Here is an 18051-nt window from a genome sequence, read left to right on the forward strand (position 1 = left end):
AAAAAAAAAAAAAAAAAAAAAAAAAAAAAAGCATTTATGGTAAAGCTCAGCTGACAGTCTGTGGACGGATACACAGGTACCAATAAAATTCAGGACCCCAACAAGGGTTTCCCCAGCTTTTGAATTATTTAAAATATACACGTAGTATTGTAGTAGTTAAGTTTTAAAACAGTGCCTCAAAATTGGCTAGTTAAGGTATATTATTTATGAAAAATATATTGTGGAGGTGATTTTTTTACCATCTCAAATATCTGCGGAAAATTGTAGCTTGGTTATCTAGCAGTGGTGAATGAGTTGGTTCTCATAGTCGACCAAAACCCAGGCCAACAATTTATTTATCTTTTTAGCTTTGCCTAAGCGTAAATGAGGAAAAAATAATTTTCATGTAAGGAAAAATAAGTTATGTAGTATGAGTTACAGAAAATGCTGAGTCTCTTTAATTTCTATTGGTTTAAATTAAAAAACCCCACACACCTATAAATTTGATTTCTCCTTCAGAAGAAACCGCTCCCCGCCTCGCCTCAGGCAGCTTTCTCCCATTCCTCTACTAACCAGTTACTTTAATCTGAGAAACTAATTTGCACTCAACTTGTGAGTGCCTTCACCTTCAGGGCAGAAGAAACACCGACTTTTAATGCATTTTTGCAAATAAATCATTACAATTTAATCACACAAGACTCTATACAGACACACTCCCATGATTTATTATCGTTGGGTGAGTTTTCCCCTCCCCCAGCATGAGATAACCAATTTGGTTTCGTGTAGGTGTCATAAACATAACTTCCTACGATGCAGATTTGTTTACTGATTACCCATGACGATAACGACGACTACTAAGACAATAACACTCTCCAGTCCCACCTTTATTGCTTTTGGTAACAATAAAATCAAAATAAACAGGCACGCAAAACAAACGCCAAACAAAAAATTGGCAGCGTTAAAATCTACTCCCTCGGCATTCCCAGAGCCTGGCAGCATCCATCGATGCACTCGATATCTCGGCTGAAGCTGCCTGGCGCTAAAACCAGGAAGGCGCTGAGCTTAAACTGAAGCAAGTTCGGTGTACGCCGGCGGCGCCCTGATCTAAAGAAACGTCTCGGTGGTCTGCGGAGCTTGCACGGCAGCGGAAGGTGTGAGCCCAAAGGTCTGGACCGAGGTGATGCCCACGACCAGGGCCTGGCGAGCGGCGTCCGTGGCTGCGGGGCTCCGAGGCCCTGCTCTGGCAAGAGGCGGCGTGGGGCCTGGCGCAGTTTGCGCTGGATGTCGGCTGAGGGGTGGGCGGCGGCCTAGCGCCGTGTGCAGTGTCAACGTGCGCATGCGTCCAGCACCTGGGAGGCCCCGGACTCCCTGGGTCAAGGCTGGTGGCTGTAGGATGGGGTGGGTAGGTGGCCGCAGGCCTCAAGCTTGGCCCTCTGTCTTGAGGATGTGTCGGAGAGTTCGCCGACTCCTCCCCTCGCCCCCCATTCCTGGCTCTTCATCGCTGCTTTTGGGTTTCCTGGCTCATCTTGCAATATAAGCCTGGCGCTTCCTCACTAGCCAGGTAGGGTGGAGCAAGACGGAGGCTGGATTCTGGTGCCCTCTATCCCATTCACTCCGCTGTCCCTGCCTTAGATCCACGTCTTTCTGATTCCGCCCTACCCTTTCTGGCCCACACTGGCTTGCTGAGAGAAGTGGTGCAGGGTGAAATAGACGTTCCTTTCTTGAAGTATAAATATGCTTGCCTTAAACACACTATATATTCCTTTGACTTCTGTACTTGTGGCCATGTGACTAAGAGCATATGGCTTTGTTTACTTTTGCAAGATGTTATAATGCACCGTAAGGCATGTTGCCTGCTCTTGATTTTAGGTTAACCTTGACGTAATTTCTCTCAGAGGTTGTGTATCTTTAAATGCACACTGGAAACCTAAACAAAAAAATATTTTTTCCCCTTCCAGAATTAACAGTAACCCAATTGTGTTCCAACTAACTAGGTAGTATATACATAAATTCAAATTTCTTTTGTTGTCACAAGAAAACATTCGAGCTGTCGTCTTTGAACTTAGATGTATTATAAAAGCTCTAAGTGAAGGAGGTAAGCAGAGTTCCCAGGTTTAAAATTTGGAGCAGGTGTGACAGTTGCAACCTTGGGGGAAACTAGGTATCCTTTAAGAGCCTCTCTAGTCTTCGAGTTTACAAATATTCACTTTCTTTGCAGGCAAAGATTTCGTGCTAAGTGATATAACACTTTATTTATGTTTTCAGTAAGAGGGCTAAAATGTCAGAATCTGAAAACAAGAAAAACAGCTGGCACCTTTTTGTTAATTGGCCTTGCCAACTCAACCAGTCTCACAAAGGGAGGTGTTATGAATTGGAAAAGTTCTTTGAAAGCGGGTTGTTATAGATCTATAGTTGTATTTCCTGCTTTCATTTCCAAACCATTGGGGATAAATTCCTATGATTGATCATGCGTTTTTAAAAAGAAAGATGCTTCCAAGTTTTTAATTGTGATGGGAGAAGTGTTTTGACAGAAATCAGGCACGTGAACTTTACATTAAGATGTTTCTGTAAATTGATTTCCTCCTGTAGTCATTGCATGCCATGGCTTCAATTCTGTAGTGGGAGTAGTTGGGTGAGTTTTGCAACCATGAGGCTACAACCAGGAAGAACTAGAGTGAGAACAGGAAGCCAAGAGCTATAGGAACTCTGTCCCATATTGTCTCTTTCACTTACAGATAAATTGAAAATTGTTAGCTTGTGGGACTCTAAAAGCCTGTGCTCCATTCATCATTCATTGCCCTTATGAGAAAGAACTATTAATGTGTCTTTCCATTCATTGCTCCTTACTGGTGGAGTTAAGTATAAAGAATTCTTCCTTACTAGGAGTATGTAATATAAATTGATTACCATGACTTGAATTGGCAAGTGTATTTAATTACATGCTGATGACATAATGGAAATCTAGGGGTAAGTTTATGTCTGTGGTGGTGAGTAGGACTTCAGTACCTGTCATAGAGAAGACAATTTTGAGATCTACCTTGTGATTTGCTGTTAGTGTTCACTCCCTTTTGTGAATAAATGTTTGAAGTTAACTATAACAAAGAAATATGGTGACCTTTTGCTTTCTTTTATTGGGGTTAATTATATTTCAGTGTAATTTTTCTGAAATGTAAATGTGTCACTTGAAATATTTATAGTTTTGTCACAGTGGTTTTTCAACCTTTTCTTGGTTTCTCTAAGGAAGGGTTTATTTTAAGTTCTGGGGTACATGCGCAGGATGTGCAGGTTTGTTACATAGGTAAACGTGTGTCATGGTGGTTTGCTGCACCTAAATATTAATCCCAGAATGCGTTATCTATTTTTCCTGATGCTCTCCCTTCCCCTGTACCCCCACCACAGGCCCCATTGTGTGTTGTTCCCCTCCCAGGTCCATGTGTTCTCAGTGTTCAGCTCCCACTTGTTAGTGAGAACATGTGGTGGTTGGTTTTCTCTTCCTGTGTTAGTTTGATGAGGATAATGGCTTCCAGCTCCATCCATGTCCCTGCAAATGATGATCTCATTCTTTTTTTGTGGCTCCGTAATATTCCATGGTGTATATGTACCACATTTTCTTTATTCAGTCTATCAGCAATGGGCATTTAGTTTGATTTTGTGTCTTTGCTATTGTGAATAATGCTGCAGTGAACATACACGTGCATGTGTCTTTATAATAGAATGATTTCTATTTCTTTGGGTATATACCCAGTAATGGATTGCTGGGTCAAATGGTATTTCTGGTTCTAGGTCTTTGGTGAATCACCACACAGGTGATTCCTCAAAGAATCACGCATTCTGGATGATTCCTGTGACATCATCTTCCACAGTGGTTGAACTAATTTACATTCTCACTCACAGTTTATTAATAAAAGTGTTCCTGTCTCTCTACAGCCTTGCCAGCATCTGTTGTTTTTTGACTTTTTTTCTTTTTTTGAGGTGGAGTCTTGCTCTGTCGCCAGGCTGGAGTGCAGTGGTGCATTCTCAGCTTACTGCAACCTCTGACTCCTTGGTTCAAGCAATTCTGCCTCAGCCTCCCGAGTAGCTGGGATTACAGGCACGCTTCACCACATGCAGCTAATTTTTGTGTTTTTCGTAGAAACAGGGTTTCACCATGTTGGCCAGGATGGTCTCCATCTCCTGACATCGTGATCTGCCCCCCCTCAGCCTCCCAAAGTGCTGGGATTGCAGGTGTGAGCCACTGCGCCAGGCAGTTTCTTGACTTTTTAATAATTCCCATTCTGACTGGCATGAGATGGTATCTCATTGTGGTTTCGATTTGCTTTTCTCTAATGATCAGTGATGTTGACTTTTTTCTCATATGTTTGTTGGCCACATAAATGTCTTCTTTTGAGAAGTGTCTGTTCATGTTCTCTGCCCATTTTTTAATGGGATTGCTTTTTTTTCTTGTGAATTTGTTTCACTTCCTTATAGACTCTGGACATTAGACCTTTGTCAGTTGTATAGGTTGCAAAAGTTGTCCCCTATAGATTGTGTGTTCGTTCTGATGATAGTTTCTTTTGCTGTGCAGAAACTCTTTAGTTTAATTAGAGCCCATTTTAATTTTTGTTTTTGTTGCAATTGCTTTTGACGCTTTTGCCAAGAAATCTTTGCCCGTGCCTGTGGCCTGTATGGTATTGCCTAGATTTTTTTCTACGGTTTTTCTAGTTGTGGGTTTTACATTTAAGTCTTTAATCTATCTTGAGTTAATTTTTGTATAAGGTATAAGGAAGGGGTCCACTTTCAATTTTCTACATATGGCTAGCCAGTTCTCCCAGCACCATTTATTAAATAGGGAGTCCTTTCCTCATTGCTTGTTTTTTGTCAGGGTTGTCAAAGATTGGATGGTTGTAGATGTGTGGTCTTATTTCTAAGTTCTCTATTTTGTTCCATTGGTCTATGTGTCTGTCTTTGTACCAGTACCATGCTGTTTTGGTTACTGTAGCCTTGTATAGTTTGAAGTCAGGTACTGTGATGCCTCCAGCTTTGTTCTTTTTGCTGAGGATTGTCTTGGCTATATGGGCTCTTTTTTGGTTCCGTATGAATTTTGAAATAGTTTTTTTCTAATTCTGTGAAGAATGTTAATGGTAGTTTGATGCGAATAGCATTGAATCTTTAGGTCACCTTGGGTGGTATGGCCATTTTCATGATATTGATTCTTCCTGTCTATGAGCATGGAATGTTTTTCCACTTCTTTGTGGTCCTCTCTAATTTCCTTGAGCAGTGGTTTGTAGTTCTCCTTGAAGAGGTCCTTCACTTTCCTTGTTAGCTGTATTCCTAGGTATTTTATTCTCTTTATAGCAGTTGTAAATGGGAGTTCATTCATGATTTGGCTCTCTACTTGACTGTCATTGGTGTGTAGGAATGCTAGTGATTTTTGCACATTGATTTTGTATCCTGAGACATTGCTGAAGTTGCTTATCAGCTTAAGAAGCTTTTGGGCTGAGATGATGAGGTTTTCTAGATATAGGATTATGTCATCTACAAGGACAATTTGACTTCCTGTCTTCCTATTCGAATGCCCTTTATTTTTTTCTCTTGCGTGATTGCTGTGGTCAGAGTTTTCAATACTATGTTGAATAGGAGTGGTGAGAGAGGACGTCCTTGTGCTGGTTTTCAAGAATTCTTCCAGCTTTTTCTCATTCAGTATGATATTGGCTGTGGGTTTGTTGTAAATGGCTCTTGTTATTTTGAGGTATGTTCCAGAGAAGGATTTTTGTATCTTTCATTAACGTGTGTTAAATGTAATCAACCAGCCTTCTATTTTGGATAAATTATGTTGTTTGTAATTAGAACAAAGAAAAAATTTATACTGACCTTCTCCTGTTTTCTTTTTTTGGTCACCCCCAGGGCACATAGATTTGTGTCCCTTTTTTTCTACTTGTTTGTGCCTTACTCAGAGATGTAGTATAAAGGACAGAAATAGAGAATGGGAATGACTGTAGTATCTTAGAGCAGTGGTTCTCAAACATTTTAGTCTTAGGGTCTCTTTACACTCTGAAAGATTGTTAAGGACCCAATAAATTTCATTTATTTGGATCATATCTATAAATCTATAAATGTTTACCTTATTAATTAAAACAAAAGTTTGAAATCTTCATGAATTCACTTAATAACAATAAACCCAAAATGTGGTAACATAAATATCTTTGATATGAAAAATAACTGTATTTTCCAAAACAAACTTAGTGAGAATAGTGACATTATTTTCCTTTTTTGCAAATTTCTAATGTCTGGTTTAATAGAAGATGGCTGGATTCTCATATCTGCTTCTTCATTCAGTCCATTGAGATAAATTGTTTTAATTGAAGTTTAGAAAAAAATCTGGTTTTTACACAGATAAGTGTTTTAGTACCCCTTTCAAGTAATTATGTCTTTTGTATTACACCAAAAGTTGATTAAGTGTTAATTTCTTGAAGTTCTGTTTTAATATGGTTTTTGAAACCATATGGATGACCTTTGGTATTCCATTATGTTAAAATCTATTGGTCTGACTTACACTCTGAATGGATCTTTTACCCATGTGTGATTTTGTGACATTTTGCACTGGCCAATTGGAAAAGATTGGCTCACTGAGTTAGGCATATCTTTCTAATGTTGACACCCTTCATTATATATCAAAAATATACATTTGTTAATATCACTGATGATCTCAGAAGTTTTAAGTATTCAGAAGCTGTTTTCTCATGGTGGCAATACAAATTATCTAAAATTCGAATTTTGCTTGTGATCTTGAATTTTATCATCAGCAATGAATACTGTTTTCCTTGAAATGGAAGGATCCCTTCATTTTCAAGAAAAGGTATTCCAAATACTCAAGTCTGCATAGTTATAGTGAGTTTTTAAAATAAAATAATGTTTCATAATAAAAGCAGCTAATTCAAGTTGCAATTCAGTTACACAAATGCTTGTTCTTGAAATAACCAGCATTCTTCAATATATGGCAGAAGTTATGTGTGTCTCTCATTTCATAACAATATTAAAAAGATGTGTATGTACTCAACAGTGGAAATTTTGTAAAATTTATGATTTTTACTGCTTTATTGAGGACATTCTTTATTGAAATTGCTTTTTTTTATTTTTTAATTTTTTACTGTGACTGTATGGCAGTGAAGGCTACAGTGACTACTAAGTATAATTTGGTGCCTCTGCTTTGATTTGTGCTAAGGTGCCAGCAGTTTTGTCCACTATTACTTTTGCACCATCAGTGCAAAAGTCAGCACAGTGAAAAAGGTAAATAATGTTTTTGTATTACAGTGAATAAGTTTTGACTTCTTGAGTCCCCTGAAAGTTTTGTAGAGATCCCCAAGGGGCTACAGGCCTCATTTTGAAAATTGCTGGTACTAGAATGTAAGCTTCTATAGGGAAAAGATTTTTGTCTCTTGTTTATTGATGTATCGCTTACATGCTATCAGTCTGGGATGTCTTACCTATCTTCAGTATAAGATTACTTATATTTTGAATCTGGGTTGTCTGTTGTGATACTCTCCTTTTCATGGAGCACACTGTCAAGTAGCTTCATGAAAAGGGGAGAGTGTAGGGTGTAATTTTGGGACCTTATGTGTCTGAAAATGTCTTTATTCTAATCTCAAAGTAGAGCAGTGATTTGGCTGGACAGAGATTCTAGATTGAGATTCATTTTCTCAGCATTTTAAAGGCTAGTCTCCATTGTTTTCTGTGTTGTGAAAACCCCTGTGCCTTTTATTGTGCTACCCATTTTTTTTTTTCTGTAGAAATTTCTAAGATCTTCTCTATATTCCTGGTGTCTGAAGCTTTTATGAGATATACTGGGTGTATGTATGTCTTTTTAGAAAAATCATTGTCCCAGGGACTTAGGGCAATTCGTCTTTCAATTCTGAAACTTTGAAACAAGGACTTACTGTGTTGCCTAGGCTAGAGTGCAGTAGGGCGATTGCAGCTCACTGCAGCCTGGACCTTTTGGGCTCAAGTGATCCTGCTGCCTCAGCACCTCCAAGTAGCTGGCACTACAGGTGTGCACCACCATGCTCAAATCAAAGCTGATTGTTTGTAGAGACAGAGGTTTCACCATGTTGCCTAGGCTGGTCTCAAACTCCTGGGCTCAAGCAATCCACTCACTTTGGCCTCCCAAAGTGCTGATATTACAAATGTGAGCCACCATGTCTGACCTGGAAATTTAATTTTTGGGTAAGTTTTCTTCATCCCTTTTCTCCTGTTTTTTAAGACAGGATCTCGCCCTATCACCCAGGCTGGGGGTGCAATGGTGGGATTATAGCTCACTGCAACCTCAAACTCCTGGGGTCAAGGTATCTTCCCATCTCAGTGTTCAGAGTAACTGGGACTACAGGCCTATACCATTATGCCAAGCTTTTCTGTTCTTTTTTTATAGAATGCATATCAGGTGCATTTTGGACCTCCAGATTGATCCTCTTCTGTTTGTAAAATGTCTGTCTCTTTTTCTTTTTCTTTTTTTGAGTCCTTTAACCTCTTTTCCAACCTTATTGCTTTTGTTGTCTGTTTTTTTTAGACTGGGTCTCGCTCTGTCTCCCAGGCTGGAATGTAGTGGTACAATGTTGGCTCACTGTAGCCTTGCCCACTTGGGCTCTGGTGATCCTCCTGCCTCGGTCTCCTGAGTAGCTGGTACTACAAGTATGCACCACCAAGGCTAGCTAATTTTTGTATTTTTTGTAAAGAACAGTTTTCACCATGTTGGCGGGGCTGGTTTCAAACTCCTGGACTCAAGCAATCTGTCTGCCTTGGCTGCCCAAAGTTCTGGGATTATAGGCGTGAGCCACAGTACCTGGCCTTTTGTGTGTGTGTGTGTGGTTTTTAAAACTGTCATTTGTTTACATTTTCAGCTGTCTGTCCTGTTCTCCAAATGTTCCCCCTAGTCTTGTTTGCTGGATCATCCTCTCACGTGCATCTGAGGATATTAGCTGTGATTTTTGTTCTTGAAGTTTTTTTCTGTATGTTCTGGTTTACTATCACTTGCTTATTTTCTTTCTGTTTTAGTTTCTGTCTTTTATGGTGAAGGCTTTCATCTTGTTTGATTATATTTTGTTGTATATTCAGCAAAAAGTTAACAGAAAACATGTCTACAGAAAAATGTTATAAATACAGTTGTAACCTGTATCTAAGGTTTGGACTTGTCAACTAGTAGGCTTCCTTATAGGGTGATTGGGTAGGGGCCTGCCCTTTTTAGGGGGAACTCTCAAATACTTATATATCTTTTCTTAGGTGTTGTTCAGTTTTTGCAGCTATTCAAGAATCCTCTAATTGCCATTGTAGGAGATATGCTTGACTTCAGAATTCTTGGATCCAAGAACAAGAGGGCTGTGACTTTTCTATTTGATTGTAGACTTTAACTTAACCTTTTTTTTTTTTTTTTTTTTTTGAGACGGGGTCTTGTTCTGTGGCCCAGGCTGGAGTGCAGTGGCGCGATCTCGGCTCACTGCAAGCTCCACGGCCTCCCAGGTTCACGCCATTCTCCTGCCTCAGCCTCCCGAGTAGCTGGGACTGCAGGTGCCCGCCACCGCGCCCAGCTAATTTTTTTGTATTTTTAGTAGAGATGGGGTTTCACTGTGTTAGCTAGGATGGCCTCGATATCCGGACCTCGTGATCTGCCCGTCTTCGCCTCCCAAAGTGCTGGGATTACAGGCGTGAGCCACTGCACCTGGCCAACTTAATCTCTTTAACCTTTAGTTTAGCATCTCTGTCTTTTTTTTAACTGTGTCCTTGGACCTGGTGCTTCTTTGGTTCATTTTCCCCCCAAAATAAATCTTATCTCCTCTGGGGATTGGGGAAGAGTATCACCTGGCTGGATAGAATGGCGGGACTTGGGAACACTACTACATAAATTCAATCAATTATTTTGTTTTTTAGCTTCGTGGCCTCATTGTGCCTGCTCTGGTATCTGATGTCTTAAATTCCTGATCCTTTCTGATTTTTGCTATGTGAATTTGCTTTTCTCTTGGAATTCTCTACAGTTGCCTGATAATAAGCTTTCTTACCTCTAAATCCTCCATGTGTTTTTCATTTGCCAAACGTTTGTTGACATATCTCATGTTCCTGTTGTTTTCTAGTCTCTACCCTTTCAAATTTATATTTTTTAATTTCTTTAATCTTATTTTGGTATTTTTTGAAACAAGATAGCAAGATAGTAAAAGCTCACCTTAATTTAAATGGTTGTTTGTGTGTAAAGAACATTCTTAAATGATTAAAGGTGAAAGCAAGAAAGGAATTAAAAGCCAAGAAATAAAAAAATTATTATTCAATTGTGTACATCTTTCTTAACATGGATATATGTGTATGTGTATAATATATACACATACATATGTGGATATCTATTTTATATATATAAAATGGATATATGTATATATTTTATGTATAAATGGGTATCATGTACATGTTTGAATTTATATGTATGTACAGATATACCTTATGTACATCTGTATTATGTTTCTATTTAAATGTATGTTTGTATTTACATATATAGATACATGTACATATTTATACTTTCATAATCATTTAAAGCTGGAAAGTGTGGTAATCTTTTACCTATTGTAGTTTCATTTTTTAAATGAGGAAACTGGCTTAGATATGTTAGTGATTTACTGAAGGCTTCAAAACCAAGTCTTCCCAGTGTTTTGTTAAACTGTAAAATCTTAGACATGTGAACAACTTGGAGATTCAGAGCTACATTTAAAATCCTTAATTCTGGCTTTAGGTAAATAACTTAAAGTTTTGATTTGAGTCCTAAGAGATTTTTTCAACTAGTATTGTATTGGAATCAGGGAGGGGCTGGCTCACCTGGTGCTTCTGAAAGCAAAGCAGTAATTTAACATATTGTAAGTTGGCACAAAAGTAATTGTGGTGTTTGCCATTACTTTTAATGGAATATAATTATTAAATATATAAATAATATAGAATTTATTAATGTTGAATATTTAAAAAATATAGTTAAAATATATATTATCGAGGGCACGTATTTAAAATATATTATGTCTCAAATATATACATATACATAAATGTATATTAATATCATTAATAGATAATACATACTTATATATATAGCCCAATATATATTTCCATTAAAAGTCATGGCAAAAAACTTGCAATTAGGCTTTTGCACCAATTTTTGGTTTATAGTGATGATAATAACATGTTTTACAGCTTATTTTGAATAAATAGCTTAAAGATGATATGAGCGGCTTTTATTTATCGCTTAAGTGACTAAGCAATAATGGATCTTGTTTTTATAATGACTTTGAAAAGATAACTAAATAACTATTTTGAATAAAAAATAGTATTGCATATGAGAATCTTAAAGATTAAGGTAAGACCAGCCGGGGCCGCGGTGCGGCCGGTGGCTCAAGCGCTGTAACCAGCACTTTGCAGGCCGAGACGGCGATCACGATGCACGGACTCCAGGAGATGCGATGACCCATCCTGTGCTAAATACTGGTGAAAGCCGCCGTCTCTAGCTAAAAAATGACAAAAAACTAGGGCCGGGGCGACGAGGCGGGCGCCTGTAGTAAACCAGCTACTCGGGAGGCCTGAGAAACGGAGAATGGCGTGAACCCGGGAGGCGGCAGCTTGCAGTGAGCTGAGATCCGGCCACTGCAGCGGTCCTCCCCGCGCTGCCCCCCCCTCCAGCCTGGGCGTGCAGAGCGAAGACTGCCGTGCTCAAAAAAAAAAAAAGATTAAGGTAAGGACAACTAAGCTTCTTGTCAGCTAAGTTAATTCCTAAATATGAAAGCTGTAGGTTCTATTTTTTTTTCTGTTCTATACTAAATATCTGTGTTACCATAACTATATAGAAATAGTTTGAAAAATTATATTTTATATTATGAAAAATATATTTCATCACTTAAATATTAATTTTCTTATGTGCATATTTTCTTAAATTATCTCACTGGATATAGTAATGCTGTGATGAATATTTTAATGAATATATCCTTTAGATAATTTTTTCGATGTATTTGTAGAAATAGGATTTCTCTGTCAAAAAAGCATCAACATTTTTAGATTATTATTCAATTGTGTACATATTTCTTAATGTGGATATAAATATATATGTGTATGTGTAATATACACATATAAATGTGGATATCTATTATATAATATCTATTATAGATATGATATCTATTATATAATATCTATTATATCTTTTGAATTTAAATTATTGTTTTATTGCTTTCTAAAAAGATTATTCTACCACCTTATATAGATATTAGCAGTATGTGAAGAGCTGACTGATTTCATGATAACCTCATCAACTTTAGTACTTTAGTTAATATTTTCTCCCCTAAGTTTCACAAGTGAAATTATGATTATAGTTCATTGTTTCAGTTTGTACTTTGTTGATGACTAATGAAGTTTTAGCTATTTAAAGATGTAGAATTTTCTGTTAGAAAAAAAATTCAACTCTAAGATAGTAAAATATCTTTTGTCATCAGGGAATGTAAGAATAAAGGAATAGTTGGTTGATTACTAAAGAAAATGTCAGATAATTAATGAGAAATATAACTTAAAATATGAGACAATTGGTATAAAGAACTGTTGTCATGTCTTGTCAAGAAGCAAGGCACATAAACAATTTTACTTTAAATAAGACTTTAAAAAATTTTACAAAGTTTTATAAAAAGTAGTACATTGAGGCCAGAAACGGTGGCTCATGCCTGTAGTCCCAGCACTTTGGAAGGCCTTGGGGGAGGATCGCGGGAGCCCGGACTTCCAGGTTACAGTGAGCTATTATTGTACCACTGCACTCCAGCCTGGGATACAAAGGGAGACCCTGTCTCTAAAATAAATAAATGAAATAAAAAATTAGTATATTGCATTTCATCCATTGTGCCACCACGTTAGAAATAATATTCTTCAAACTTATGCTTATAGAAATGGGACGTCGGTCATCAGATACTGAAGAGGAAAGCAGAAGCAAGAGAAAAAAGAAACACCGTAGACGGTCCTCCTCGAGCAGTTCTTCAGATAGTAGAACATACAGCCGAAAGAAAGGAGGAAGGAAATCAAGATCAAAGTCAAGATCCTGGTCCAGAGATCTTCAGCCTCGTTCACATTCTTATGATAGAAGGTGATTTTCATAATTTTAGTTTATACGGTAATGAGGATAACAGTCTTTAAAATTCATGTTTTATATTTTAATTTTGCTAGATGAAACATTTTCTTTTACTAGCTATGTATTTATGAAAGTCTCAACCCAGAATTTTTTTTTCCACCAGGTCCAGTCAGTGGGTCTAGTGTTCTCAACCTTTGTCTATTCTTAGTAGGCAAATAGATACAAAGTGGTGTAGTTTTCTTTTTTAATTAAATTAAATTAATTCATTAATTAAATTTTTTTTTTTGCGACAGAGTTTTGCTCTTGTTGTCCAGGCTGGAGTACAATGGTGCGATCTCAGATCACTGCAGCCTCTGCCTCCCAGGTTCAAGCGATTCTTCCCAGCCTTCCGAGTAGCCGGGATTATAGACATGTAGCACCATGCCCAGCTAACTTTATATTTTTAGTAGAGACAGGGTTTCACCATGTTGGTCAGGCTGGTGTCGAACTCCTGACCTCAGGTGATCTGCCCTCCTCGGCCTCCCAAAGTGCTGGGATTACAGGCATGAGCCAGTGCGCCTGGACTTAATTTTAAATTTTTTAGAGACAAGATCTTGCTCTATCACTCAGGCTGGAGTGCAGTGATGCAGTCATATCTCTTGGGCTCAAGGATCCTCCCACCTCAGCTTCCTGAATAGCTGGGACTATAGGCATGTGCCACCATGCCTGGCTAAGTTTTTTTATTTTTATTTTTTGTAGAGACTTGGCCTTGCTGTGTTGCCCAAGCTGGTATTGAATTCTTGGCCTCAAGCGATCCTCCTGCCTCAGCCTCCCAACGTGTTGGGATTATAGGCATGAGCTACTGAGCCTGGCCTTGGTTTAGTTTTCATACCATATAATCTGATGATATTTGGAAAGATTCTAAGACCCCTTAATACCTTAATTAGTAGCTGATCCAATCACTAAGTTACGAATCAGTCATCTGACTGTTCAAGAAAAATAACATTTTAATTTATCTCTATTTGTTTTCAGGAAAGAGTGAGACAGTAAAATGAGATGATTCTTTAGAATCTAGAAGGTTTTCCTTAATGCTCATAATAAAATTTTATGGCAATGATCTTTGATTATATTTTATTTCAGACGCAGGCATCGATCAAGCAGTAGCTCTTCTTATGGCTCCAGAAGGAAACGAAGTCGAAGTCGTTCAAGGGGTCGAGGGAAATCCTATAGAGCTCAGAGGTCTAGGTCGAAAAGCAGAACAAGAAGGTATGCTTTATTAAGTATTTATTGCTTTGTAACAGATTATTACAAATTTAGCAATGTGAAAGCAACAATCATTTATTTTCTTATAATTATATAATTTTGACTGAGCTTAGCTGGCACTTATTTTTTTCTCACCTGGGGTCATTCATGCAGTTAGTCCTGTGATAGCTTGATTGGAACTGGATGGTCCGGTGTGGCCTCACTCATATGTCTTGCATTTGGTTCTGGCTATTGGCTGGGGTGTACAAAGCTTCTCATTGTCCAGTAGGCTAGGTTGGGTTCCCTACCAATGCATGTGCATTCCCCAGACATGAGTTTACTAGTATTTTGTTAAGGATTTTTGCATCAGTATTCATCAGGGATTTTGGCTTGCAGTTTTCTTGTAATATATTTGTCTGGCTTTGGTATCAGAGTAATGCTGGCCTAATAAAATGAGTTTGGAAATGCTCCCTCCTTTTCAGTTTTTTGGAAGATTTTGAAAAGGATTGACATTAATTTCTTTTTAAATGTTTGGTGGAATTATGCAATGAAGCTATCTGCTCCTGGGCTTTTCTTTGTTAGAAGGTTTTTGCTTACTGATTCAATCTCCTTATTATTTATAGGTCTGTTAAGATTTTCTCTTCCTTCATGATTTAGTCTTGGTAGGTGGTATGTTTCTAGGAATTTATCCACTTCTTCTAGGTTATCTAGTTTATTAGCATTCTTAGTAGTTTATAATCCTTTCAAATTTTGTGGCGTCAATTGTAAAGTCTGCTATTTCATTTCTGATTTTAGGTAGACTTCTTGGTAATTTAGGCTTCTGGCAATTTTTCTTTTTCTTTTTTTTGGAAATGAGGTGTTACGCTGTCACCCAGGCTTGGGCGTGTTGGTGCAGTCACCTCACTGCAGCCTCAAACTCCTGGGCTTAATGATCTTCTCACCTCAGTCTCCTAAGTGGCTAGAACTACAAGCATACACCACTAGGCCTGGCTGACTTTTTAAAATATGTTTTGTAGAAGTCAGTCTTACCATATTGCCCAGGCTAGCCTCCAACTCCTGGTGTCAACTGGTCCTCCCACCTTATCCTCCCAAGGTGCTGGCATTATAGGCATGATCTACCTTGCCCGGCCTCATTTTCTCTTAATCCAAGTAAGTACTTGTTCATTTTGTTGTTGTTTTTCAAAAAACTCTTAGTTTTGTTGATTTTTTTCCTAAAGTTTTTCTGCTTTTCTATTCTCTATTTTATTTATTTTTTTCTCTAATCATTTTATTTTCTTTATTTGGATAATTTTTCGTTTAATTTGTTCTTTATTTAGTTCCTTGAAGTACAAAGTTAGATTGATATGAGACTTTTCTTTTTTTCCTAAATGTAGGTGTTCATGCTAAAACTTTCCTCAGTATTGCTTTTGCTGTTTCTCTTAAGTTTTACTATGTGTGTTTGTGTTTTCATTTGTCTAAAGGTATTTTCTAATTTCTCTTATGATTTCTTCTTTGATATATTTGGTTGTTTAAGAGTGTGTAGTTTAATTTCTACATATTTGTGGATTTTCTGATTTTTCTGCTGCTGTTGATGTCTAGTTTCATTTCTTTGTGTTTCGAAAAGATACTTGCTATGATTTTGGTCTTATTAAATTTGTTAAGACTTGTTTTGTGGCCTAACATGAAATCTATACTGGAGAATGTTACATGTACACTTGAGAAGAATGCATATTTTGCTACTGTTGTGTGAAGTGTTCTGTGTATGTATGTTAGGTCTAATTCATCTGTAGTGTTGTTCAGGTCCTCTTATGTCTTATTTTTCTATCCATTATTGAAAGTGGAGTATTGAAATAGCCTACTATTACAATGTTACTAAATATTTCTCCCTTCCATTTTGGCAATGTTTGCTTTATATATTTGGGTGCTCTAGTGTTAGGTGCATATATATATTTATAGTTGTTATATATTCCAGAATAATGACCCATTTATCATTATATAATTATCTTTTTTTCTTGTGACAGTCTTTGACTTAAAGTCTATTTTGTCTTAAATAAGTATGGCCACTTCTGCTCTTTTTTGGTACCATTTGTGTGGATCATCTTTTTCAGTATATGTGTGTCTTTACATGTAAGGCACATCTTTTGTAAACAGCATATACTGTAATTGTATCTTGTGTGTATGATTGTGTGTTTTGAAAAATTCATTCAGCTAATCTGTGTTTTGTTTGGAGAGTTTAATCCGGTTACATTTACAGTAATTACTGATGGGGAAGGACTTACTGTTGCCATTTTGTTGATTGTTTTCTGCCTTATAGCTATTTTGTCTCTCATGTCTCCTGCTGCCTTCTTTTTTGTTTTGTTGATTTTTGTATTGACATGCTTTGATTTTTTTTCTCATTTTATTTTGTGTATGTTCTGTAGGTATTTTCTTTGTGGTTGCCATGAGGCTTATACAAAACATCTATTTTAAGTTGGTAATAAGCTTTGATTGTATACAGAAATACTATTGTATATTTCTCCACTTCTATTTTATGTTATTGATATCACAGTTTACATCTTATTGTGTCCATTAATATCGTTTATAGTTACTGCTATTTTTTATGCTGTCATATTTTCAATTCTATATCTGAATTAAAAATGTTTTACATACCACCATTACAGTGTTACCGTACTCCGTACTTGTGTATATAATTACCTTTGCCAGTGAGCTTTATGTTTTCATGTACTTTTGTGTTGCTGTCTAGTGTCGTTTCATTTCCACTTGCAAGACTCCTCTTAGTATTTCTTGTAAGGCACATCTGGTAGTGAAGAACTCCCTTAGCTTCTGTTTATCTGGGAAAGATTTGATTTGTCTCTTGTTCTTTTAGAACAATTTTGCTGGATATAGTATTCTTGATTGGTGGGGTTTTTTTTTTTTTTCTTTCAGCACTTTGAATATATCACCTGATTCCTTTCTGGCCTGTAATGTTTCCACTGCAAAATTGCTGAAATCTTATGAAAGCTCCCTTGTATATGACAACTTACTTTTGCTGCTTTCAAGATTCTCTCTTTGCCTTAAACTTTTGTTAATTTGATTATAATGTGTCTATGTGGGCCTCTTTTACTTCACCCTTGAAGTGAAAGGATAAAGTCATTTGAACTTCTTAAATTTGGGTGCCTATTTGCTTTCTCAGATTTGGGAAATTTTTGGCCATTGTGTCTTCAAATAAGCTCTCTGTTCATTTCTGTTTCTTCTTCTGTAACTCCACAATAAACTCCCTGTTTTTTTCTCTATCTTCTTCTATAACTCCCATAATATGTATATTGGTCTGTTTAATGATGTCTTATAGTCCGTTAGGCTTCCTTCACTTTTCTTTATTCTTTTTCCTTTTGCTTCCCTAACTCAATAATTTTAAATTGATGTTTCTTTGTGTTTTCTGATTTTGTTCTTCTGCTTGACTACATTTGCTATTGAACCTCTCTAGTGAATTTTTCAATTCAGTTATTGTATTCTTCAGCGTTAGCGTTTTTGCTTTTTTAAATGTAATTTCTCTTCATTGATAGTCTTGTTTTTGTTTATACTTTGTTGTCTTGACTTTGTTTAGTTGTGCATCTGTGTTCTTTCTTGGATCATTGAGCTTTAAGACAACTATTTTCATTTCTTTGTCAGGTAATTTATAGATCTCAGTTTCTTTGAGATTGGTTTCTGGCAATTTATTTGGTTCCTTTGATTGGGCTAGGTTTCTTCTTTATTTGACTGCCTTGTGATTTTTTTTTTTTTTTTTTTTTTTTTTTTTTTTTTTT

General features: G+C 37.0%; 1 protein-coding gene across 1 annotated transcript in view; it reads left to right on the forward strand.

Moving 5' to 3' along the window:
• Positions 1-983: 983 nt before the first annotated feature.
• RSRC1 (arginine and serine rich coiled-coil 1) overlaps positions 984-18051 on the forward strand; it is a 419086-nt gene continuing 402018 nt past the window's right edge. Inside the window, exons 1-3 of the mRNA XM_017890529.1 lie at positions 984-1144; positions 12889-13084; positions 14189-14314. Of these exons, the coding sequence (XP_017746018.1) occupies positions 12891-13084; positions 14189-14314 (320 nt within the window). The 5' untranslated portion in view covers positions 984-1144; positions 12889-12890. The remainder of the gene's footprint in view (positions 1145-12888; positions 13085-14188; positions 14315-18051) is intronic.

This window comes from Rhinopithecus bieti, unplaced genomic scaffold, assembly GCF_001698545.2.
Source record: "Rhinopithecus bieti isolate Rb0 unplaced genomic scaffold, ASM169854v2 scaffold_17971, whole genome shotgun sequence".
NCBI lineage: Eukaryota > Metazoa > Chordata > Mammalia > Primates > Cercopithecidae > Rhinopithecus > Rhinopithecus bieti.